Here is a 24668-nt window from a genome sequence, read left to right as displayed (position 1 = left end):
TGAAAGCAGTTTCTGAGCTTGTTCTGTGCTTTAGAGAAGCGCATCCCGATAAGCACCAGGAGGTGAAGAAAAAGGCAAGTGGCAGGCTTGTCTCAGGTTGTGCAAAATGACATGTTTATGACAGGCTGTCCCCTATCTACATGGGAGCATTGTGAGGTAAGGAGCCGATGAACTGCCATTGTGTGGTAAGCGTGCTTGCTCCGCCGGGCAGCGGAAGATATACTCTAGACCCCTGTCTTTGGAGGGAAGTGTGTGTGTAAAAATATCCATTGTTATTGGTATAGACGCTCTGAAAAATACTTAGTTTCATTTGAGTTTCAACCATTCAGTCCCCTTGTTATAGGATGTTTCTAAGTCCTGATTGGTAGTTCCAGTACCTTGGACTCTGAACCCTGAACCTCCATCCCTGAACCCGCAAGTGAGGGTTCTCTCGAGCTAAGACACGGCCAGGGCCCCGGTCCTCGGGGTTGGAAGGAAGAACCGTGCCTGCGTGTTTATCAAGCAGGACCTCTCTCCGGGCCGTCGGATGGGCCCCTCATGCAGGTGACCCAAGACGGGCAAAACTCATGTTCTCACGCAGTACCCCGCGCCCCAGCCCAGCCCCCGGCTCTGCAGGCGGCGGCGTCCGGCAGCGCGGCTAAAGGCCAGGGCGCTCGCACAACGCAGGGGTCGGAGGAAGCCGGCGAGACTTTCCTCCGGGGAGCGTCCCCAGCCGCCCCGGGAGCAGAATCGGACCTTAGCGGCAGGTGCATCAGGCTCTTGGGGACGTGTAGGCCCTCCGCGCGCCACTTAGAAAGCGGCGGTCGGCGGAGTCCCCGCGGTGACCCACCCGCCCCGACCCCTCGCGGCGTGGCCCGCGACCCCGCCCCCTCCCCCGGAGCCCGCCCCCGAGGCCCCGCCCCCGAGGCCGGCGGCCGCAGGGGCGGGGGGTAGCGGGGCCCCCGGGACCAGGGGCGGCCCAGCCGGGCCCGACCTCGACCTCGGCCGCGGGCCCGACCCGCGAGTGCCGCCCGGCCGGCGCAGGCCCGGGCCCGCGAGCGCCTCCCTCCACCTGTCCCCGCCCGGGCGCCCGGCGCGGGCCGCGCTCGCTCGCAGCTGCGGGGCCCGCAGGCGGCCATGGCGGCGGGCGCGGGGGCCAGGCCGGCGCCGCGCTGGCTGAAGGCGCTGAGCGAGCCGCTGGGCGCGGCGCAGCTGCGGCGGCTGGAGGAGCACCGCTACAGCGCCGCGGGCGTCTCGCTGCTCGAGCCGCCGCTGCAGCTCTACTGGACCTGGCTGCTCCAGTGGGTCCCGCTGTGGATGGCCCCCAACTCCATCACCCTCCTGGGCCTCGCCATCAACATGCTCACCACGCTCCTGCTCATCTCCTACTGCCCCACGGTCACCGAGGAGGTAGGGCCAGCCGCCCGCCCGCGGCCCCCCAACTGCTGCTCCCGCCGCCCCGGAGCCCCGCGGCCCCGGCCCGAGCCGAGCTGGCCCCGCCCCGGGTGCGCCTCTGGAGGCGCCCGGAGAGCCCCCCGGGGCCCCGGGATGCGGACCCCGCCTCTGCCCCCGCGCCGCCGCGGTCTCCCCGAGCCTTCCCCCGTCCGCCTGGAGGCTGTCACGCCGCTACCCAGTCCCCTGTCCACCCTGAGCCTCCCCCCGGACGGCAGAGGGGCTGTCAAGGTCACTGCCCAGTCTCGTGGCCACCCCTGCTCACCTCCGGGGGCGGGCGGGCTGTCTCGTCCACTGCGGGGGGGGGGTGGGGGTGGGGGGGGTGGGCTGCCTGCCTGGCCGCCGCCCCATCCCGCGCCAAGCTGGGGGTGGACAGGCAGTCGGTTACTTTGCACACTGGGCACTGCATAACCCCAGCTCCTCCCGCCTGGCCGCAGGGATTGTGGTTCGGTTGGCCAAGCCTGAGATGCCCTTCGGAGACTTTTGTACTCAGCCGTCTGTTTCTCAAAGGTTGCTAGTGATCCTGTAATTACTGGTAGCACTGATCAAAGATAAGTTACTTTTAAGAGGTTACTTCCTCTTTGCTTCGTTGACTTCTTCGTGGAAAACAAAATTATTAGCAAGGTGTTAATCCTTATAATCACGACCCAGGGATCGTAAAAGCCAACGGATTTTATTAGCAATGAGTATTTAACTTATGTCCAAAATAAGCGAGTAAATAATGTGGGTTTTCGACATTCGGGAATTAGAAGCATCCCTTGGGCTGCGTGTGATGGGGGATAGGAGGCAGAGGGGGCTACTCCCATCGATTGCTTTTTTAGAGTCCGTGGAATAAAATATTACATTGCGTATTCTGTGGCACTGCGTTCTTTTCTTTGTCCTCAAATAGAAAGCTCCGTTTGTAACCTAGTTTGAGTATAGGTCCTGTGGAGAACTAATTCGAGTTGAGGTTGGATAGCGGGAATACCGTGGAAATATTTCATGCCCTCCATACATGGATCCATTTTTATAAGTATTCGATGAAGCCTACATTTTAAACGTGTTGAGTATCTTGCTGATTGATGGATATGTTTATCATATATGATTTTTTTGGCAGACGTTCCCATTGTTAATTCATTTACATAGTGTTTGAAAAAAAGCAAGTTGCAGCCTGTTGGCAGAATTCCCCAGAGGCAGTGGGTGAGACGTGAAGGCTTGGTTCTGATGGGGCTCTGCCACACCATGGGGTGACGTGGGTCTTGATGACATGTGGGTCTTGGTGACATGGGGTGACATGTGGCCCTTGTAAAATAGAAATAATACCTGCCAAACCAGTTTCACAAGAACGCAGTGAGGAGTAAATGATATTTTACATGCAGATAAATGTAGAAAATTAGAATTTGTTCAACATGGTGAAAACACTACTGTTATTAAAAATGTCCTGAAAACTTATAATAAAATTTAGTTTTTATTGAGCCTAGATTTGACTAACAGCATTTGGATATTTCTGACATTTGCCAGTTAAATTGTGAACTTTTTGATATAATTATTAATTTAAGAACCATTTGTTGAGCACTTCCAAAGGGCAGGGCATACAGAGAAGTCCAAGCGATTCTGTTTAGGGATGTCGCTGGTGGCGGGTGGGGGTGGGGCTGATGGAACAGGTAAAATTATGATTAATTTTTAGGCTATGCCTCATTAAAAAAAAAAAAGGTGGAAGGAGGGGAGAATCTGAGGCACTTTTCAAAAAGAAAAAAATTAGAATGATCCAAAAACAGGAAGTAAAGATTGCAGGAATGAGATGAAACTGAGGAGAGTTTCTGAAATGTAATTAGATCCTGCACATGCCTCTAAGTGGCTGAAACATTGAGGGAAACACCATTACAAGATTTACATTGACTGTCTGATAAAATCCTAGCAATAGCACAAAAGAAGCATTAGCAGTTCAATTCAAGAGATGCTTATTAGGTACGTAACTTGTGTTCACATCCATTATTGTGTTTATATTTCTAGGACATGACTGGTGATAAAGGGAAATTAATAGAATAAAAGTTAAATGATTTATATTAAGCTTCTACAATGGTGCTCTGAACTGCATTTCACGCCACCGTTTTGTGAAGGAACTTTCCGCTCCAGCCAAATTGAACTTCTTCCTATAGCAAAGATTTCTCTCCTTCTTGTCCCTCTCTTTTCTCCTTCCTCTTCCTTTCTCCTGTCCCAGTTCATCTCTCAATGTCCAGTCCTAACACTACCCCCTTAGGAAATCTTTTTTCCTTCTCTGGGGTGAAATCAACCACTTAATCCTATAAACTCCTGTAATAATGACAGATAACTAATATTTATTACTTGTGGTACTTGTGTGCTAGGCATTCACTTAAGCTGCTTTTTTCTATTATCTCATTTAATCCTCTCAACAACATTACAAAAGCTACTATTATCATCCCCATTTTATAGATGAGGAAACTGAAGGGAAATAAATTAAGCTCTTTAAACTGAGACCAGGATTCCAAGCCAGAAAGCTATACCTCTACCACAGGTCTTTGTAGCTCTCTTGTGGAATGTCTCCATTTTATTTTGGTTATGTGTGTGATGTGATGTTTGGTTAACATATGTCCTTAGTGAGCAAGACTGAGATGGTCTACCATATTTCAAGTTCAGACAGCGATTGCCCATTTGTAGGTTCTCCACAGCACAGTGCCTTGTGTAAAGCAGGTGCTTGGTAAATATTTGCTACATTATTGACTGCATGCATGAAATAAATTGTAATCTTGGGAGAGGACGTTTTTCCACCCTTATTCATTTTAGCTGGTCTTAGATTAAATACTTATCCATTTGGTCCCCGGGGAATTTTAACATGAGTAAGCAAGAGTCAGGGGAAACAGAAAACAATAACTGAAGTGCGTCGCCCTCACCTTGATGAAGCAGTTCTGTCTGAATGCTACTCTGCATAGAGTCCTTGTCCTCCCCACCCCTTCCTTGGCTCCACAGTCCCAAAATAGAATCACAGATTCCCACCACTGGAAGGACCTGAGAGCCTCCTTCATGCAATTCCTGCATTTGTATGTAAGAAAAGTGTGTGATTTGAATCTGGTTCTTTGGGCTCCAGCTTAATAGCATTCTCTACCACAAAACACTCGTATGCTTGTTTTCCACTGGGGTAAACTGTGGTTCCATTCCCTTTTCAGCTTATCTAAGTAAATACTTTTGCTCTGCCCTCTTGATTTATATATATGTATAAACCCATGTCAGTGTCTGTTAAGAGTGTGTTTATAGCAGATAGGTGCCCAGCATAGGGCTGGGTCAAAGGGCATTCAATAATTTCTTTCCTTTATGATGGCAGAAAGTTGAATTGAAAAGCAGGTATATCTGAGGAAATCAGAATGACCTTAAGAAATGGTTTATTCCCTGTCTAAATCAGATTCGAGTGGCCTTTGGACTATAAGGAGTTATTTGTTGGGGGAATAATAAGAAAAAGCCATAAACTTGTCAAATTCTTTTAAAGGTTTGGTTTCTTTGAAATCTAGAATATTTCCTTTTTTTTTTTTTTTTTCATCACCTAGCTCCCTCTTTTTTTAACCAGTTCAATAACTTATCAGGCATCATTTATTAAGGCAGGACTCTTGGAAGAGAGCGGCCTCTCTTACTAAAAGAGAGTAACTTGCCAGAGGTGAAAGTTCTAGAGGCAGGGCAGGGAGTTGCGCGAGGCAGGCAGGCACGTGCACGACGCTGCCAGCGGTGAGTGCCGCCTTAAATTCTGCAGCCATGGTGCGTTGCTTGCCTCACCCTAATCCCAGCCCTGTGCAGAAGGAGCTTCTGTGAGTAAGGTAGGAGGAGCTTTGCTTTGGGGGTCAGCCCTTTGATTCCTGTGGCTTTGCTACACTTGATTCCCAAGAGACAAGCTGCTTCTCCTTTCGAATTCCATTTCAAGTGTGGGTAAAACATGGCATTGTGGTGGATAGGAGGAGCTTTACATCCCACTCCTGGTGGGTTTGGCCTGGGCGCAAGCTCCGACAGCCTGGTTTCTGTGAAGGTAAGACCAGAACAGATGTGAAAGCACCCAGCGCAGCTGATGTTGCTGGTAGACCTGCCGGGGGTTCTCGTCATACTCTTCTCCCTGTCTGTTTCCTTAGCCCAGTGAGAAGCTGGCATTTTCAACAAGACTTCTAGTAAGTACTGAAAGAGGTTTTTCAAAAGAATACTGCTCTTCACACCAAATTTACAAAGAAAGAAGGCTGCCTTTCAAAGTACAGATTTCTAATGTCCTGTTCAACCAGCACCTCTGGCCCTGAGATGCTGGTTGAACCATGTTTGGTGTTCGAGCCCTGCCTGGTTTCCTCCCTCAGCTTGTAACCTGCCTCATTTCCTGAAGATGGGTGTGCTCCTCTCAAGTGCTGGCCTCTAACCCGAGCTGAGGCCAAAGGTCGAGGTGAACCAGCAAGCCCCGAGGGCCTTCCTGCTGGGCAGGTCTGAGAATGACCTACCCTTCCTGACCATCAAGTCTCTGGAGCCTCCCTGGCCTCGGGTTCCAGCGGGAACCCTCCTCCTGTAAACAAGGAAGTGCCCGGGCCACAAGCTGAACTGTGTCACAGGCACTTGATACAGGTTAGAGCAGTGTCAGATTAGCAATCTATTAAATTTCCACGTTTTCTCTTAAAAGTCGCTAGACTCACCCAACTGGGTACAAAGTCCACGTTCTAACTCATAGCCTTACATTTTTTCACATATGCCTGACCTGTCTTCTAATTTTCTTTCTTCCTACCTCTTATAAATGCAGTTTCTAATTTTTATGGAGAGAGAAATCAGTCGATATTTGGATAATTGAAATCTCCTTGTTACCAGGTGACCCAGTCGTTACTGGTTATGTGACACCTTTTGCATCTTTATCAACTTGTATCCAAGACTGTTTAAAGCAAAGAGGCACTTTTTAAGGATGAAAATTCATATAAATAGGCATTGTATAGTTTCAGTATTTCCTAAATTTTAATTTGGGGAGATTTTTGCTTCTGTGTATTACCTGTGCTATTTTTTTATTTACTGTTTTTCTTTACATCAACTTTAAATCTCCTTTTTAAAGACTTAGACTCGAAGCCTTAATATCTATCCAGTCATAGATTTGATAACTGTGCTAGCTAATTTTTAAATTAATATTTTCCAAAATACATTAAATACATAAATATTAAAATGAAAGTTTACCTGTGAATCACCTAAAATTATCTTATATGGTATCAGAAATAATAACTAAAATTTCCTGAGCTCTTCCCATATGCCAGGCACTTTTCTAAGCACTTGACATGTAATAATTCATTTAATTCTCACGAGATAGGAACAGTGATTATTCCCATTTTTCATAGAGGGAAACTAAGGCACCGAGAGGTTAAGTAGCCCATGCAACTCACTCAAGGATCAGGTGCAGGTGGAATGCGGAGTCTACATGCCTAACCACTCTGCAAGAAAAACCCCGGAGATGTAGTCTTCCTTTTGGAAACCATTCTACCTGATAGGTTACCAGGTAACCTATTACCTGATCATCAGTTGATTTTAATCATCTAGTTATTTAGCTCCCGTGATATATACAGAAGATTTTAAAAGCAGAGAACATACCTCCTGCTCTTGAGAGGATTATATTCCCATATTAAAGATGGGGCCTTGGAGACTACCTAGGCCAGCATTTTCATTTACAGAAAACCCAAGAATGTTTTCCCCAAAGTCTAGTATTCTAAGGTCTGAGCTGTAAGTAAAGTTTGTCCAGTGAGCAGAAATGTGTTCACTGATCACTTTCTAAATCTCTTCTTCCTTTTCCTGATGTGTGTGCTCATTCAAACACGTGTATAAAAAAGGGTATAATACCCAGAATAAATAATTGGTCTGTATATGAGTGTTGTCTCTGATCCAGAGTTATTCTAAACAAGAACAATTGCCATATGGTTCGGTTCAAATCTCTGGTTTCTCTAATCCTTTCATTCAAGTAATTAGAAAAAGTAAAATATCCCAAATACTTAGTTTTATACAGTTGATTTTCAGTGATGTAACAGAAAAGCAATTTAAATTTATTAGTTTTTTTAATGATAAGGCTTATGATTGTTTCTTAGTAATTATTTTGTTGTCTAGAATAAACTTATAAAACAATCTTTCACAGAGTCATGTAAGATGCATCATTAGTGAAGTTGCTACTTAAATTGTGATATAGCCACATAATTGAACACCATGCAGTCATGTAAAAGAATGATGTAGATCTTTATGCTTGACCTGGAAAGGTTTCTATGATGTATTATAAAATTCTGATCTTAAAGAATACAGTAGTTATTATAAAAATTATATAATTAAAAACTTTAAATGTTAAGAATCTATTAAGATCTGGAGAAGTTCCACTTTTTACAGTAGTCTCCTTCTGTACCAGTATTCTGATATGTTGCTTATGACTTTATAATTCGTAATCCACGCCTGATGCTCAGGCTCAATCCTGATCCACACGCTTACATTTAAAATTTTTGAAAACAAGTTAACATGAAAACTAGAACTGAGCTGGGGTGGCTCTGTAGATGCTGCTTCCACGCGGAGTGTCTTCTGTGGTAACACCCATTTTGAGCAGACTCCTGGAAGGAAGAGGCCTGCTGTTCCTGGCAAGTGGATCTCCCTGCTGGAGCCTGTTTCACAGAGATAACAGGTTAGAAAAGAAGTTAATAATTGGTAAGCTACTTCATAGCTCCCAGGTGGGAATAGAGGTGATGACCGCAGGGAAAAGAGAAGATAGGTCCAGCTCCTGCTGCCTTGGGAAAACTGGAAAGGGAGTGCACCGGCAGCTGGCGGGTGGTCTAGCACGTCTTTCTGGGTTTAAAAGGCAGGAAGTCTCTCTCACCTCACAGCCCCTTCCCGCCAGGATGGTTCACTGCAGCTGAGGTTGTATTGTGGGGGTGGGAAAGTGCCTCTCAGCGGGTTTGAAAGAAAAGGTGAGAATCCAGGTGGAAAGCCGCACCCAGTCTATGCAGCCTGCAGCACCATAAATCTGATAGGTCTCGTATGGTAGGGCAGGGCAGAAAACCTGGGTGTGATTCCTAGACCCAGTCTAGCTGCTCTTCTCCGTGGAACTTTATCACCCCTCCCTAAGTTTCACTTTTATCTGTAACAAGAAGAACACGATAAATAGCTGTCTTGTCTCTGTGGACTGCTGTATCAAATAAAATAATGTACTTTTAAAAGCCTTTTGAATACCGTTTAAGATAACGTTACTACCTTTCCCATCTTCTCTCTTGTAATTACCCGTGGATCTTCTGTTCCAGAAGCATGATCTAGTCACCGACTCGTGAATAAACCTTTCACTTTCAGGCCTCTGCCTTCATTTCTGACTAGACCTCCTCTCTCTTTTCCCTGTTTAAATTCCCCCTGCCTCTCTTTACCGATTTAAACTCTAAATCTTAACTCCTCTGGTATCGTAGTGAAGTCATTTTAAGCTAGTGAGCCAGTCTTTGTTTCCTTTTTCCAAATAAGGGGCAGAGTCTGCCCCCAGCTGTGGTGTCCAGGAGTAGCTGGATTTATTTTAGCATGAATTTCTATTAACACCTTGACTTTAGACTCCCAGATCAGAAGTTAGAATCAGAAGCTTTCAGTGTGGACATTTGGAAGTGCTTCTTTATATGGAAGCTGAAATTTTCCATATAAAGGTTCCTTATAAGAAGAATTGGAATATCTCTCAGGTAGCTGATTTACTTTCTGTCATCTAAGGGAAAAGTATTTGTGAAAAATAGACAAGAAGAAGAAAAATGACTTTTTAATGTCATTCCAGAAAATTTAATAACTTCAATTTTCAATTTTATAGGCATTTGAAATTAAATTTGCTCCCCTTTGGTTATCAAAATTAAAACAATATTTTTATAGTGGGAAAAATGGTTAAGAATTTCCTAGTTTGAAAAAAGTTACCAGGGTTATTCGATGCAAAACACTTTGGGATTCTTTCAAAAGATTCTAGGTGGTTTGTTTTGTTTTGTTTTTTCTACTTTTGTACTCTCCTGATGATTTCTCAATTCTCTGTTTTTTAGCCCTCTCAAATTGTTTCCTAGTTTCCAGATAAGCCTTTAAAAACATGCTAATCAGAACTGAATGTGACATTTTAATACACGTGCATAGCTCATGTTGCTTCTATTCTTAAGTTATTTCTGATTTATACTGATTTTCTTATACGTAGAAGAGACTTCGTAAGTCTTTTTAAGCAAGTAATAGTGTAGTCGTTAATACTGGGCATGTAATATAAAAATGGTGAAATGTTTATTGAAGTTTCGAAGTAAACATCTACTTAGATTGAGGAATAAGGTAGCAAGTTGATTGGTATTTGCATAATTACCACATAAACCACACATACATTGATATTTTTAATACTATTTGCCACTAAAATATGCAAAACACAATTTAATGACAATAGCTGACCTTTTTTTTTTTTTGGCCACTTCGCACAGCTTGCAGGATCTCAGCTCCCCAACCAGGGATTGGACATGGGCCACAGTGTGTGAAAGCCCAGAATCCTAACCACTAGGTCACCAGGGAACTCCCTACAATATCTAACTTTACTGAGCACTTACTGTGTGCCAGGCTCTGTGTAAAGACACATCTAAGAATTTTTTCATCAGATACAAGCATTAGTCACACCTGACAAATGAGGTAACCAAAGTTTAGAGAGTTTAAATGACTTTCCCAGTGTCACTTGGCTATTAAATAACAGAGCCAAGAACTCAAACACAGATCTAGCTTTAAAACCGTAGTTCTTAACAATTTTGCTGTACTTCTTCTCTGAGACATAGAATTCTGGGTTGACCACTGCTACATTCACACAGGTCCCTGAGGAAGTAGAATACATTTATAAAGTGCTGAAAGAAAAGCATGGTCATTTTAAAATCTTTTTCTCTCTCGTTTAAATTGTATCATTTCTATTGATCTACCTTCAAGTTTACTGACTCTTTGCTCTGTCATTATTATCTATGCTTCTGTATGTGATGTGTCTTTTTCCTCTGGCTTCTTTAATGATTTTTTCTCTTTATCACTGGTCTTCAGTGATTTGATTATGATGTGCCTTGGTGGGTTTAAAAAAAGACTTCTGCTTGTTGAGCTTCTTGGATGTGTAAGTTTATAGATTTTTATCAAGTTTGGATATTTCCAGCCATCATTTTTTCGTATATTTTTCGGTCCAGTCCTCTTTCTTTTCTCCTTCTGAGACTCCAATTACATATATGTTAGACAGCTGTTGTCCCACAGATCACTGATGCCCAGTTCAGTAATTTTTAGTCTTTTTATTTCTGCGCATGATTTTGGATAGTTTCTGTCAGTAGTCTGCAAGTTCACTGATCTTTTCTTCTGCACTAATGTGCTGTTAATCTCATCTAGTATATTTTACGAAATATTGTACTTTCCATTTCTAGAGGTTTCACTGGAGTCTTTCATGTTTTCCTCCTCCTTCTTGAACATATGAGGCATATTTATAAGAACTTTTAACATCCTCATCTGCAAATTTCATTATCTCTGTCATTCCTGGGTCTGATTCTATTGATTGATTTTACTCCTAATTGTAGAGCATATTTTTCCACCTCTTTGAATGACTAGTAATTTTTATTGGATGCCAAACATTGTGAATTTTTTTTCTTTAGGAACTTTTATTGAGATACAATTGACATACAATAAACTGCATATATTTAAAGTGTACAATTTGATTTTTTTTATTAGTAATGTATACATGGCAATCCCAATCTCCCAATTCATCCCCCACCCCCGCAACTTTCCCCGCTTGGTGTCTACATGTTTGTTCTCTACATCTGCATCTCTGTTTCTTCCTTGCAAACCAGTTGATTTGTACCATTTTTCTATATTCTGCACATACATGTTAATGTACGATATTTGTTTCTTTCTAACTCACTTCATTCTGTATAACATTGTGAATTTTACATTTTGGGGTACTAGATTTCGTGGGTTATTCCTTAAGAGGTTGTACTTTGTGTTAGCTTTACTTAGGTTGCCTGGAATCAGTCAGATCCTTTTGAGGCTAGATTTTACATCTGTTAGGGCCTTTGGTTTAGGGCTGATTTATGGCCACTGCTAAGGCAATACACTTCTGAGAACTCTACCTGGTGCCCTAAGTATCACATGGGCTTTTTGCTGTCCCTGGTGGGAACATGAACAATTCCCAGCTCTGTGTGGGCTTCAAGAATTGTGTGGCCTTGCGCTGTCCAGTGCTTCTTCCCCTGCCCTTGGTTAATAGTTTGGTCTCATTAGGCACAGGTCACTTCTCAGCCAAAGACTCAAAGATACCCTGTGTAGATCTCCACAACTTGTGCCCCTCTCCTCACCAGTGCTCGGCCCCACAGATTCTAGCTGCCTTGACCTTCCTGAACTCTGCTGCATTTCTCCTCAACATAACAGGATCGCTGGGCTCTGTTCCGGTTCCGCAGTCCTGTACTGTGGCCTGGAAACTGCCTATAGGCTGTGAGCTGGAGCAGTCACAGGGCACAGCTCATTTGTTTTCCTTCTGCCAGGGATCAGAGTGATGCACTTCCCGCAACGTCTGAAAATGGTTGTTTTATTTATTTTATTGCTTTTCTAGTTACACAAGGTGGGAGAGTAAATCCAGCCCCTGATACTCCATTGTGAATGGAAGCAGCGGTCCGTGGTTTGTCTTTAAGGTCTTTTTCCATAGCAGAGACTTACTGAATAATTCAGTCCGGTGTCATGTATGAATAGTATTATATGAAAAGAGCTGTGGACTAAGAATCAAAATCAGGATCCTAATCCTTGCTTGGTTGTTTAACTTTCTGCTTCTCACAGTGCAGACTTCTGTGACCCTCTGCCCAGATGACCTAGAGCAATTCATTTCTCAGTTTAATTCTCATCTGTAGAAAGAGGGTTATGAATGTTCCTTATAACACCCTCCTTATATAAAACAAGAACGTAAGAAAATGTGTCCATTGGCTTGGGTTGAGCTATTTTCAAACAGAAGCTAGCTTATTGTCACTCACCAGTCTTCACTGTGTACATTTCTTTTCAGGCACCATACTGGACATACCTTCTATGTGCATTAGGACTCTTCATCTACCAGTCACTGGATGCTATTGATGGGAAACAAGCCAGAAGAACAAATTCTTGTTCTCCTTTAGGGGAACTTTTTGACCATGGTTGTGACTCTCTTTCTACAGGTAAGTGGAGGTTTTTTTCCTATAGTTGTTTTTTGTTTTGTTTTGTTTTTGTTTTTAATGATGGCTTAAAAACTGAGATAAACTGAGCCATTGATTTTGGCTTACATTTGGGGGCAATTTTGTGTAGTTTAAAAGTGTGTCCAGGTATATATATGCCACATCTTCTTTATCCATTCATTTGTTGATAGGCATAAAGAAGATGTGGCAGATATATACAATGGAATATTACTCAGCTATAAAAAGGGATGAGATGGAGCTATATGTCATGAGGTGGATAGACCTAGAGTCTGTCATACAGACTGAAGTAAGTCAGAAAGAGAAAGACAAATATTGTATGCTAACTCATATATATGGAATCTAAAAATGGTACTGATGAACTCAGTGACAAGACAAGAACAAGGACGCAGATGCAGAGAATGGACTGGAGAACTCGAGGTTTGGGGGGGGCAGGGGCTGAAGGGGAAGCTGAGATGAAGTGATAGAGTAGCATAGACATATATATATACTACCAACTGTAAAATAGATAGCCAGTGGGAAGTTGCTGTATAACAAAGGGAGTTCAACTCGAGGATGGATGATGCCTTAGAGGACTGGGGGGGAGTTGAGGGAGGGAGGGAATGTGGGACATGTGTATAAATACAGATGATTGAACTTGGTATACCTCAAAATAAATAAATAAATAAATAAATAAAATTAGAAAAAAAAAAGTGTGTCCAGGAATTTATTTTGTTTAGTCTGCCTTATTCGAATGCCAAGATTACGCACCTTAAAATTCTGTATTTCTAAACAGTCAATGGCAATTATTTAATTAATTATTTTAAACTCTTAATGGTTCTTAAACCTTGTTTATTTCAGTTTTTATGGCAGTTGGAGCTTCAATTGCTGTTCGCTTAGGAACTCATCCTGACTGGTTGTTTTTCTGCTCTTTTATTGGGATGTTCATGTTTTATTGTGCTCACTGGCAGACTTATGTTTCAGGAGTACTGAGGTTTGGAAAGTAAGTATGTATTTTAAGTTGTATATTTTAAAATATAATCAAATTTATTTTCACTATCTGTTATACTTCATTTATCCATAATAAGGGGGACAAAGTGTTAATCAGGAATTTAAATTACCTTTTAATTGAGTGAAGCATCCATAAATGCTACACCTTAATTTTAGTCTTTTAGGTATTCTTTATGCTGATGATTTTATTTTTTTTTTCCCTTCTCCAACTTGCCCAAGTTTACACTAGACAGGTGAAAGAGAAAAATAAAGGACCTGAATAATATAGAAAAAGGATATGCAGCATTTAGCTTATGTGATAAAATAATGAGATATGGAATCTAAAGGTCCTCTTTGGTCAAATTTTTGTGTGTCCAAAAAGGGGAACCCCTTTACAGCAGTCACCAGCAACAGTAATCATGAGACTCTCAGCCGTGGTAGACAGTTGATGAGATAATATAAAAACATTTTGTAATATTTGCACGTAATGCCCCATTTTTAGACATCAGGAAATAGTACACAAAGCAGGAACTCTGTTCTCTATCCCTCTTTCCGTCAACTCCCTCTCTGCCTGATCGTTTCATAGCTTCTGCCATTGGCTTATTCTCAGCTTTGGCTTCCCCTGTCTACCTTTTAGCCCCACTTTACTGCTACACGGGAGAAACAGTAGCTCTGAAAAAAACTCTCTGATAATGGTAAGTGAAAGGAGAAGCTCAAAACCGTGGCTCGTTTAGCAGAGTGAAGGCCTTTGGCACTTTTCCACGTTGACTCTAAGTTAGGGAATAGTCACAGCTGTCACCCCTGGAGCACATGCATGGTTCTGACACTGTACTCAGTGCTTCACATACCTTATCTCATTCATTCCTCACATTAACCTTGTAAGGGTATTACCGCCACTGTACCAATGAGGCAGAGAGGTTCTTTAACTTCCTTATACTGCTGACAAGTGTAGAGCCAGGGTTAAAACTCAAGTCTTCAGACCCCGAACTCTGAATGACTGCTGCTCAGTACTGTGAGATTATCAGTGTATTAGGTGCTGTGGCAGGATACAAAATGCATTTTTAAAAATCCCTGTTTTAGGAACTATATTGTATACTGTATTAAAGGGATGGGATAATACTTCCGTGACACTGCTGATATAGTCCATAACCATGTGAAAAATGACCTGCTTTAGGTTTCCACAGTGCTGAAGAAATCCTGAGTAAGGAGAAGCTGATCGTAGGCTGAATTAATTTAGGAAAGCTTTTATGGAAAACGTGAGGCTTCAGCTGATTCTTACCTACCAGTCAAGAACCCTAGAATCAAAAAGCCAGGCTAGGGAATTCCCTGCTAGTCCAGTGGTTAGGACCAGCTTTCACTGCTGCCATGGCCCGGGTTCGATCCCTCAAGCCACAACTCCCCCCCCCCCCCCGCCCCAAGAAAAAGCCACTCTAAAAATTCAAGGCACTGTGTAAAATTAAGAATCTGTGCCTATGTATAGATTAAAATAGGCTAAAATAGAAACAGCTTCACCAAGTCGAATGCATTTTGGTTAATATGCTGAACTTGCTATGGTAAACTGGAATAATATAACAATGCAATGTTCTGGTTAATTGTTATTTAACGACTTAGACTTAAGACCTTTTTTGGCTTGTAACTTCATTAAAAATCTTTCTGAAGTGAATTAGTTCACATTCCTGGCCCAGTTGTATATTTTATGCTCGTTTGCTGTTGACTGAGAGCCCATTGTGTGCCTAGAACTGCACATACGAAGATGAGTCACTTGCGGATGGAATGTGCCAGACAGAACGGGGTGAAAGCATTCAAGGCAGGAGTGTGAGCAAAGGAAGCACTCAGAACATTAGGGAAATGGCTGTCATGGCTCAGCACTAAGCGTGTCAGGGACTGGAGGAGATCCTGCCCTGCCCAGGGGTCAACCATGTAAAATACTGACTGTATATTTTTTCACTTTACCAAAATAAAGGTATCATTGAGTATTGAGTTAGATGCACTGGGTCCAGCTTAACATTATAAGAAGGATATACATGGAGGACATCAGCCTAGCCTCTGGAAATGCTTACAGAGTCAGTCAGTATCAGTTATCTGTTGGCTAGGATGGATTTCCTGAAAATCTGTCAGTTTTTGAGAGGTTTCATTTTTATAGTGTTTATGTTATTGGAATACGGATAAATGATACAGATATATGAAACCAGGCCAATCTCAGAATCTGCTGTGGAAATTTGTTTTATGAATATATTCTTGGTTTAAGCCTATTTAATATGGTTCCCCTTTTTCTGAAAGACTGAAGAAAAAATATGCCAAATGAGAGCTTAATTGGACCAGAAAACTTACTACATTTTGCTGCTTAATTTTTTTCCAATTTTCAAAGTCCTTTAAATTATTTATTACTATTGCTCCTGCTTTAAGTTTACTAGTGAAAAGCATAGGCTGTAGAATCAGATTGGGTAGAATCAAATTCTGTCTCCAAGATACAAGTTGTTTGACCACAAATAAATTTAACCTCATTTTCTTCAGTTTCTTTATCTGTAAAATGAGAATAATCATAATTGTGTTAAAATGTTATTGTAATGATTAAATAATAATGTGTATAAAGGACCCAGTACAGAATCTGGAGGACAGAAGTATTCAATAGTAGGGTTAGCATTATCATGCCATATCCTTTAATTTAATTGAATTTCTTTTGTATGTTTATTTTAATGTGCGACATTAAAAAGTAACTTATTACAAGAAAATCAGATGTCACGTATTAATCAGAAAGTTAATGATAAGGAACTAACTTCATAAGGAAATACACATACAGAAGAAACTAAGTTAAAATAAATTTGAGGATGGAAGGTCAATATAATTTATTGTGTGATTTTATTGAATACTGGTGTAATATTTATACAATGAATTTTAATAAATAACAGTATTTATACAAATATTTAATGAGCATCCAGTATATGCCAGGCCCTGTTGTAGGCTCTAGGGTAATATGAGTAAACAAAATAGACAAAAATCCCTGCCCCCTTGGAGTTTATATTCTAATATTGGAGACAGACAATAAAGTGAGCTAAACAAGTAAATACTGCACATAGCACATTAGCTAGCGGGGTGGGAAGTGCTATGTGTCATGAACTGTAAAGAGTCTGGGATTTTACCCTTACAAGCTGCCAAGCAAGCTGGTTAATGTTTCATGGGTGCTGAGAGAAGACACACAACTTCTGGGTCAGAGGCAGAGGACCACTTTATAACTCAGGCCAAAAGCAGTAGCCTGGAGCTTCAGGTTCATGCCAGGTTCCCTTGCCCCCACTCCCGAGCCCCATGGCGGTGCGACTGGGTGAGTGCCTGTACATGTGGTGGGTGGCATTATAGGAGAGGGATACTGAGGACTCCATTGCTTTTACAGTAAATGGAAGCAAGCCTGCTTTTTGAGGGGAGATGTAACCTCATCCTTCAAGGTTGCTTACTGCATCCACAGCCCTGAGAAATGGCCCGGGTAAGGGCGCTCAGGCTCTTGCTTTATTGGAACACCCCCGCAAGAACGTTCAGGGATGCGCAGGGCCCGTGGTGGATTGCCTCTCCTAATTGTATGAAGAAAAATTAAACAGAGAAGGAAGAGAGTGACTAAATACTATTCTGTTTTTCTTATGAACATAAAAATACTGTTTTACACTGTTTCATAGAACAGAAAAAGAAATACTGTTCTATTTTATTATATGTTTTATCTCTTGAAGATATGTAGATTTTAATACAGATATGAATTTGTTACCTTGAATAAGATAATTTAAACCATGAAACATTAATAACTATTTCAAACTATAATTTTTCAACTTTTAATTATGGATTTCTTTAAAGTTAATCAGTGACATATTAGTATTTTCCTTAGCATAGTTAGTGAAGTAATTTATAGGATTACTGTTAAAATCTGTCCCTATATTAATGCTTGCCATATGAGATAAGGCATATCTTATTTATAGCATGTTTGCTCCCATGAATCAAGGGTCTGCTCCCATGTAATTCAATACAGCAAACAATCCTTAAAGCTTAATCTAAAAAATCTAAACCAAGTCCAGCATTGACTTGTATTATGTGGTATTTTGTTATTTACATGTGAATATTTTGACTCAGTGTTAATTTTCTCTTCTTTCAAAATCATTAGAATATGGTATTAGGTCCATCTTTCCACATATTTGTGGTAAAGAACTAATTTCTACCCCGCCACCTCCCGCCCAATCCATCATGGAGAGATAACATGCAATTTAAAAAATAAAAAACAAAAATCAGACTTAAAAAATACAGTCCCCAATATTTCATTCAATTCAAGAGATACAAAATTACTCTGTCAAGCTACCATAAAAGTTTCTAAATGCTTACTCTCAATTTCTATACTTGCCTCCTTGGGGACTGTAACAAACTTTGGACAACACTTTGAAGAGCTCTATTGCAGATTGCCCTCTATAATAGTTTGAGAACCTACCTGCACCATATCCCCAGTATCCATCTTTCTTGGATTTTTTAAGTCTTTGGATTTACATTTTAAAGTCATGGACCCACTAATGAGTTCTCTAAGTTTGTAAACTGGTTATATAGATTATTCTTTTATTTGTCTAATATATCTTTCAAGTTTCAACTGGCTCTTCATATTTCACACATTTAAGGATTTGGTTAGTGATTCCACCCTTTTTACCAAATCTTTTCAGCTTTCTTTTTTCCAGACTCAGGAATTGTCATTTAACACACATGCATGAATACCAACATTCTTCATTGTAAAGAAAGAAATTACTGAGAAAAAATAAACAATACAAAATTTCCAAAAAAAAAAAAAGAATTGTCATTTATTTAGTTTATCCTTAAAAGTCAGAGAAGAAGAATGAAGCTTTCAGTTTAATTTAAAATCTGTGATGTGAATGATGCATATGTGAAACCGAGGGTCCCAGCTCCATCCCTGTATGTGCCGTTTAGTTCAGAGAAAGTTTGTTCTGTAACTTCTGTCAGCTTTCCTAGTTGCTTCTGGTCACTAGTCATACTCTGGAAAAATTATGGATTAACTTTATGTAATTCTACCACTGCTACTGGAAAAAGAATGCACAATTCTGATAATAAATTATAGGTGGAGTAGCAAGAATGTTGGCTCTGAAGTCATTTTCCTATAGCAATATCTAGCTGTTTCAGTACAGGCATGGAAAAATCATTTCAATTTCCCCTTCCCCAAAACCAGGCATAATTCATAGTTCATAAGATTCATAATAGATGCTCAGTAAATGTGAGTACTTTTCCTCTACAAAATACCATACATTATATTATTACGTTTACCTTTTTCAACTAACTTGACTATTTCTCTCTGCAGCCTGGAGGCCTTGGTTTGCCCATCACTGATCTTACAAATACTGGATGGATGTTATTACATTTTCCTTTTATTTATGCATTGTTCCATTCACCTTCTCCTCCTAAGTGCCCCCAAAACAACTCAGTTGAGAAGTCTTGTCTTCCACATCTGGATCTGTTATATTGTCTAATCCCTACATTTCTTATATTTGCAGAGCAATAAGTATTCCTCTAGCATCTGAAGACTCCAGGGCATCCAAGTGGAGATACAAACTAGGTAGACAGATATACAAATTTGGAGCTCAGAAAAAAAGATGTGGATTTGGAGAAATGGATTTAGAGGTCATTAGCATATAGATGGTAGTCTTAAGTATAGATACAATATTCAGAGAATCTATAAAGAGAAAAGAGGAATTCTGGAAACAGTAGCATTTTAAGCTGTAGGGGAAGAAGCCTGGGAAGAGCTTCCAGCAAGGTAGGAGAATCATGAGAGAATGTGGCAGTAAAAATAAAACATTTCAAGAAAGAAGGAGTGATCAGCATTTTATGTATTGAGAGGAGTTCTATGAGATAGTAACTGAAATATATCTCTTATGTTCAACAAATTGAAAGCCACTATTTAAACAGTTTTAATAAAATGGGACAAAAAACCAGATTATAATGGATTAAGCAGCAAATATGAAGAGAGGAAGAAATTACAGACGTGGACTACTTCTCAGCCTGTTTATGGAGCAAAGGAGAGAGGAAGCTGCAGGGAATGCAGACTAGAGATTGATGTTAGTTGGTTCAGTGGGTTTTTGAAAGAAGTTTAAGTGTGTTTATATATAGGGGGTAAAGGTGGAAACCAAAAAGTATAATGACTATTAGTAACATAATGAGAGAAACTATTGGAATTTTCCCTACTTTTTAAATGAAATTGACTTGAGAGTGTGTAAGAATTTGCCTTAAGTCATCTGGTTGTTTTTATAATTTTTTCCTGATTGCAAGAGTAAAACATGATTGTTATTCAAAAACTCAAACTTTGAGAAGTATGTAAAGTAGAAAATAAAAGCCTTCTGTAATCTCAGTGATAGCTGTTATTAGCAATTTTATATATGCTATACAAGTTTTTTACCTATGTATGAGCGCATTGTTGTTCTGTAGGCTTTTTGACTTAACAGTGTAGTGAAGTGATAATTCAGTGATGGAACTAAAGGTAAAAATAAACTAAGCCTATAGAGATTTTTACATCTTTGATTTTAATATATGGTTAAGTAACCTTCATATTCAGAAATTTGATTTACAAACATCTATTCTTTATCTTTCCTCTTTAGAGTGGATGTAACTGAAATTCAGGTAGCTTTAGTGATCATCTTTGTGTTGTCTACATTTGGAGGAGCAACAATGTGGGACTATACGGTAAATCTGAGTATTTAAATTTATATTTAAGTACTTCTTAAATACTTAGGGAAAATACTGCATTGTTAATTTTCTACAGAAATCCTTGGAGTTGTATTTAATATCCATTCCATTTCTTAACTTTTTTTCTTCATTTTATGCTTTTACTCTTCTATATACCTATTATGGCATGAATATACTACCTTGTGCGTGAATAGAATACCACATAAAAGAAGACGACTCCATAGCCATAATACAGAATTAAACACAACTAGTTAAACTACCTTTTCAGGCCAAAATTTATCTCATAAAATAGATATGTAAAAAGTAAATTCCGTAAAATGTTTTATGTTTGAAACTTGTCCCTCAATATTAGGAAAGAAAAGTTGCTAATTTGCATTTTTTATAGCCTGCTATGAGTGAAGTTTCCCATGTTAAGGAATGATTTTATTTTCTGCTTGGTTGGAGACCTCAGTGTTTTGATAAAAGTTGACTCTCAGGAGGCTGCTGTTATAAATTCATGCTTTGCATAGGAAGAAAATTTATGAAGAAACAAATTATTCTGTCTCTGCAACCTAAGTTTACAGTATTGGCTGACTCAAAATGTCATGCCCATAGAGTTAAGAAGAATAATAAGGACAATATCAGTAGTCTACAACTAACACTTATTCAACATTTACTGTTCCTAAATATTTTACTATCACTGTTTTCATCAGATCCTCAGAAAAACCCTATGAAATAGATACTGTTATTATTCTGTTTTATAAATAAGTCTTAGAATGATTAAGTAATTTGTCCAATGACACATAGCTAGTAAGTACTGGAGCTAGAAATTAAGCAGGCTGATTCCAGACTCTGTTTTTAATCACTAAGCTATATACCTCTGGTAAAAAGAGTAAGAGATACGAAATCAAACATACTCTTACCATAGGATCCAGCGACTGTGCTTCTTGGTATTTACCCAAATAAGTTAAAAGTTATGTCTATGCAGGGAATTCCCTGGCAGTCCAATGGTTAGGACTCTGTGCTTTCACTGCCATGGGCCTGGGTTCAGTCCCTGGTCTGGGAACTAATACCCCACAAGCTGCACAGCACAGCCAAAAAAAAAAAAAATATATATATATATATATATATGTGTGTGTGTGTGTGTGCAAAGACCTGAACATGGATATTTATCGCAGCTTTATTCATAATTGCCAGAACTTGGAAGCAAGTCCTTCAGTAGATGTCTTCCAGTGGGTGACTGGATGAACTATGGTACATCCAGGCAGTGGAATTTTATTCACTGTTAAAAAAGAGCTATCAAGCCATGAAAAGACATGAAGGAAATTTAAATGCATATTATTTAGTGAAAGAAACCAGTCTAAAAAGGCTCCATGTTATATGATTCCAATTATATGATATTCTGGAAAAGGCAAAACGATGGAGACAGTGAAAACATCTGCTATTGTCAGAAGTTACAGGGTTAAGGAGGGATAAATGAACAAAGTACAGAGGATTTTTAGGGCAGTGAAACTACTCTGTGTGATAGTAGGATGGTGGATAGATGTCCACTTGTCATTATGCATTTGTCATTTATGCATTAGGCATTGTCATAGAATGTACAACACTGAGAGTGAACCCTAATATAAACTATGGACTTTAGGTGATAATGGCGTGTCAGTGTAGGTTCATGGACTGTAACACATGGATTGTGTCACTCTGGTGGAGGACGTTGATAGTGAGGGAGCATGTGTGTATGAGGGCCTGGAGCACATGGGAACTGTGTACTTTCCATACAGTTATGCTGTGAACCTACAATTGCTTTAAAAATTAAGTCTATTTTTTAAAAATTGTGAGAGATTTCTCTGTGGCATTTGGTTTCAGAATTGCCAACTACAGTTCATATCACTAGGCTCAGAAATAGACTTTGAGCATATTTTTAAGTAGAGGAACATTCCCCGAGATAGTCATATTCCTTCTTATCGTGTAAGAATAAATAATAGAATCAAGGATATGCTACATGGGCCTCTAAAATATACTAAAGGGATGCAATGTGACTTTCTTTGTAGCTGTTCAGCCAATACTCATTTGAAGGTGAATGTGGGCCTAGAGGCAGTTGGGCAACTCTGGTCATTGTCAAATGTGGTTGTCTTAAATTTGAAATTCTGATTTAGTTATACTGGGGAAGAATGTAATTTAATCTTAAAATCATTTCATTCAATGTTTTGGCAGTACCGTAGGAAGAAAGCATACCTACTTATTCTCGTCAACAAGAATACTTATTTTAGATATAGATTTTCTAAATCTAATTGTTAATCTGAGTTTCCACAAATTTTGGTACAGTATTTTAAAGTATATTTTCAGTACAGAATAGCCTACAACTTTTGGCAATTCATTGTTACTGTTTTTTAAATCCTTTGCTGCCTTTGGAAGTTTTCTTGAACAGCAATTGACCAACAGGTAAATATATATTGCTAGAGAGTTAATCCTGGATATTAACTACACAAAAGTTTTGCATGCACACACATCGTTATATTTGCCACATTCATGATGCAGACCATGGTGTCTGGCTCTCCTGCGATGCTGGCTTTTAGAGGTACTAAAGTCAAGTGAACTATCCCTTTTCATGTTTCTTTAAGTCAGTTGAAGTCTTGTGAGATGAAATACTTCATCACAATGATTTAAGTAGACTTATCTGGATTTGGTGGATTCATTTCTCACTTTAAGAGATAAAACCACTAAAAGAAAAGTGACTGTTTCAGGTTACATTCCAGAAGGTTCGATTATAAGAAAAAGAATAGCTTATTGTACAGGGCTATATCATAAAGTTTCTTCACTTTTTAATAGGAAAAGAACTTCTGTTTCCTTAATGATGTGTTTCTTTCCTCTACCCCTAAAGATACCCATCCTAGAAATAAAATTGAAGATCTTACCAGTTCTCGGAGTAGTAGGTGGAGCAATATTTTCCTGTTCAAATTATTTCCATGTTATCCTCCATGGTGGTGTTGGCAAGAATGGATCCACTATAGCAGTAAGACATTAATTTCATCATCATTCAGTATTAATTTTATGATAATTTTATGGTCAGGAATAGGGAAGGAAACGAAATACCTTAAAAGAATTCTTTTTAGGTACATAATACGAAAGCATTTTTAAAACAGTTTAGACTGTTTTTAAAGCATTTTCCTCTTCCTACAGCCCTTTCTCTGAGTAGACTTTTGTGACATTCCATTTAATCCTCTGCTGTGTCATTACTGTGCATAATGCAGAGTTGCTGTTTTTCTCCTTGCTCGTTGTGCCTGGCCCCGACACAGGGGAGGAGGAGGAGTGGGGATGAGCTCCTGATTGAATGTCAGGAAGGCTGCCAAAGGTCGTGGTTTCACATGTGGGGTAATTTATTACTCATGAAGTAAATTTTACTGAAATATATTTTTAAAACTATCCTAATATTTTAAAAGGTAAAAATTTCAACCTCAGTTTTTGAGTGGGTACACCTTGTATTTATGCTCTTTACACTTTGCTCATCTGTAATTCTTTTGCATTTATTCATATTTGTTTTTTTTTAAACTTATTCAGTACTTTTACATAGGAAAGAGGCAGAAAGGAATTCTGCCCAGGTTTTAAACAAACATAATATCTATGTTTAAAAAAAAATATTGTCTTCAAGGTAGTTGAACATTATGTGCTTATTCCAGTGATGCCATCGTCTATCAAAACATTTTTGGAATGCCTTTAAGCTATAGTTCATTCTCTTTAATTTGCTATAGTTCAGAATTTCTGCCCTTAAGGGTGAGTTTGATTTTGAGAAAAATTAAAGTCATTTGAAGCCAGGTCTAATAAATAAGAGGAGTAAAAACATGAAATATAGCATTTTTTAGTTAAAAAAAGGTCTCATTCTCTTAAATGACTTATAAATTGGCTCTCAAGACAATTTCAAAAGAATCCACATAATTCGTAAATTATCAGTCTTTATGAATACATTTTATATACATAATTCAAAGGCAAGGTATAGAACTCACTTAGATACATAAGTTCTGATATATTTGGGAAAATTAATTTGTTGTTTTTTGAGGTGTTTTGTCAGTTGACCTCAGAATTGTTTTAAAAATGTTAGAATACTCTGCATAAGGTGCTTAAGAATACTTGTTGCTTGACCACGGATCATATAATAGAGCACTAGCTGACCATGAGTTCCACTAAAGACGGTAGGATTTAGTGAGGATCAATGTCCACTTTAGAAAATATTTTGCTAAGAAATAACTGATTAAATGTCTGAAGGAAGACAAGAAATCAAACACTATTTCTAAGAAATGGTTGCTTTCAAACTCTTAAACCAGTGGTTTTTCAGCTTTTTTAGCAGCAGATTTCCTTGAATAAAATTTACAGAACCATAATACAGATAAAAGCACTATTTTAAGTCTAAATATTTATAGCTTATTA

At 39.6% G+C, this 24668-nt stretch overlaps 1 protein-coding gene across 3 annotated transcripts in view; it reads left to right on the top strand.

Moving 5' to 3' along the window:
* Positions 1–966: 966 nt before the first annotated feature.
* The window catches only part of CHPT1 (choline phosphotransferase 1), a 31436-nt gene continuing 7734 nt past the window's right edge, over positions 967–24668 (top strand). For 2 of the 3 annotated variants that reach the window (XR_009054732.1, XM_057742148.1), the window contains exons 1-5: positions 967–1389; positions 12431–12578; positions 13434–13575; positions 20183–20267; positions 23128–23259. Coding sequence is in view for 2 of the 3 variants with exons in the window: in XM_057742148.1 (XP_057598131.1) it covers positions 1117–1389; positions 12431–12578; positions 13434–13575; positions 20183–20267; positions 23128–23259 (780 nt within the window). In the remaining variant the exon portion in view is untranslated. Of the gene's footprint in view, positions 1390–5297; positions 5441–12430; positions 12579–13433; positions 13576–20182; positions 20268–23127; positions 23260–24668 lie in introns of those variants that run through there. The other variant, XM_057742149.1, reaches the window with a different exon arrangement.

The sequence above is a fragment of the Hippopotamus amphibius genome, chromosome 7 (assembly GCF_030028045.1).
Source record: "Hippopotamus amphibius kiboko isolate mHipAmp2 chromosome 7, mHipAmp2.hap2, whole genome shotgun sequence".
Taxonomy (NCBI): Eukaryota; Metazoa; Chordata; class Mammalia; order Artiodactyla; family Hippopotamidae; genus Hippopotamus; species Hippopotamus amphibius.
Note: the sequence above shows the minus strand (reverse complement) of the source record. Positions and strands in the feature narration are given on the sequence as shown.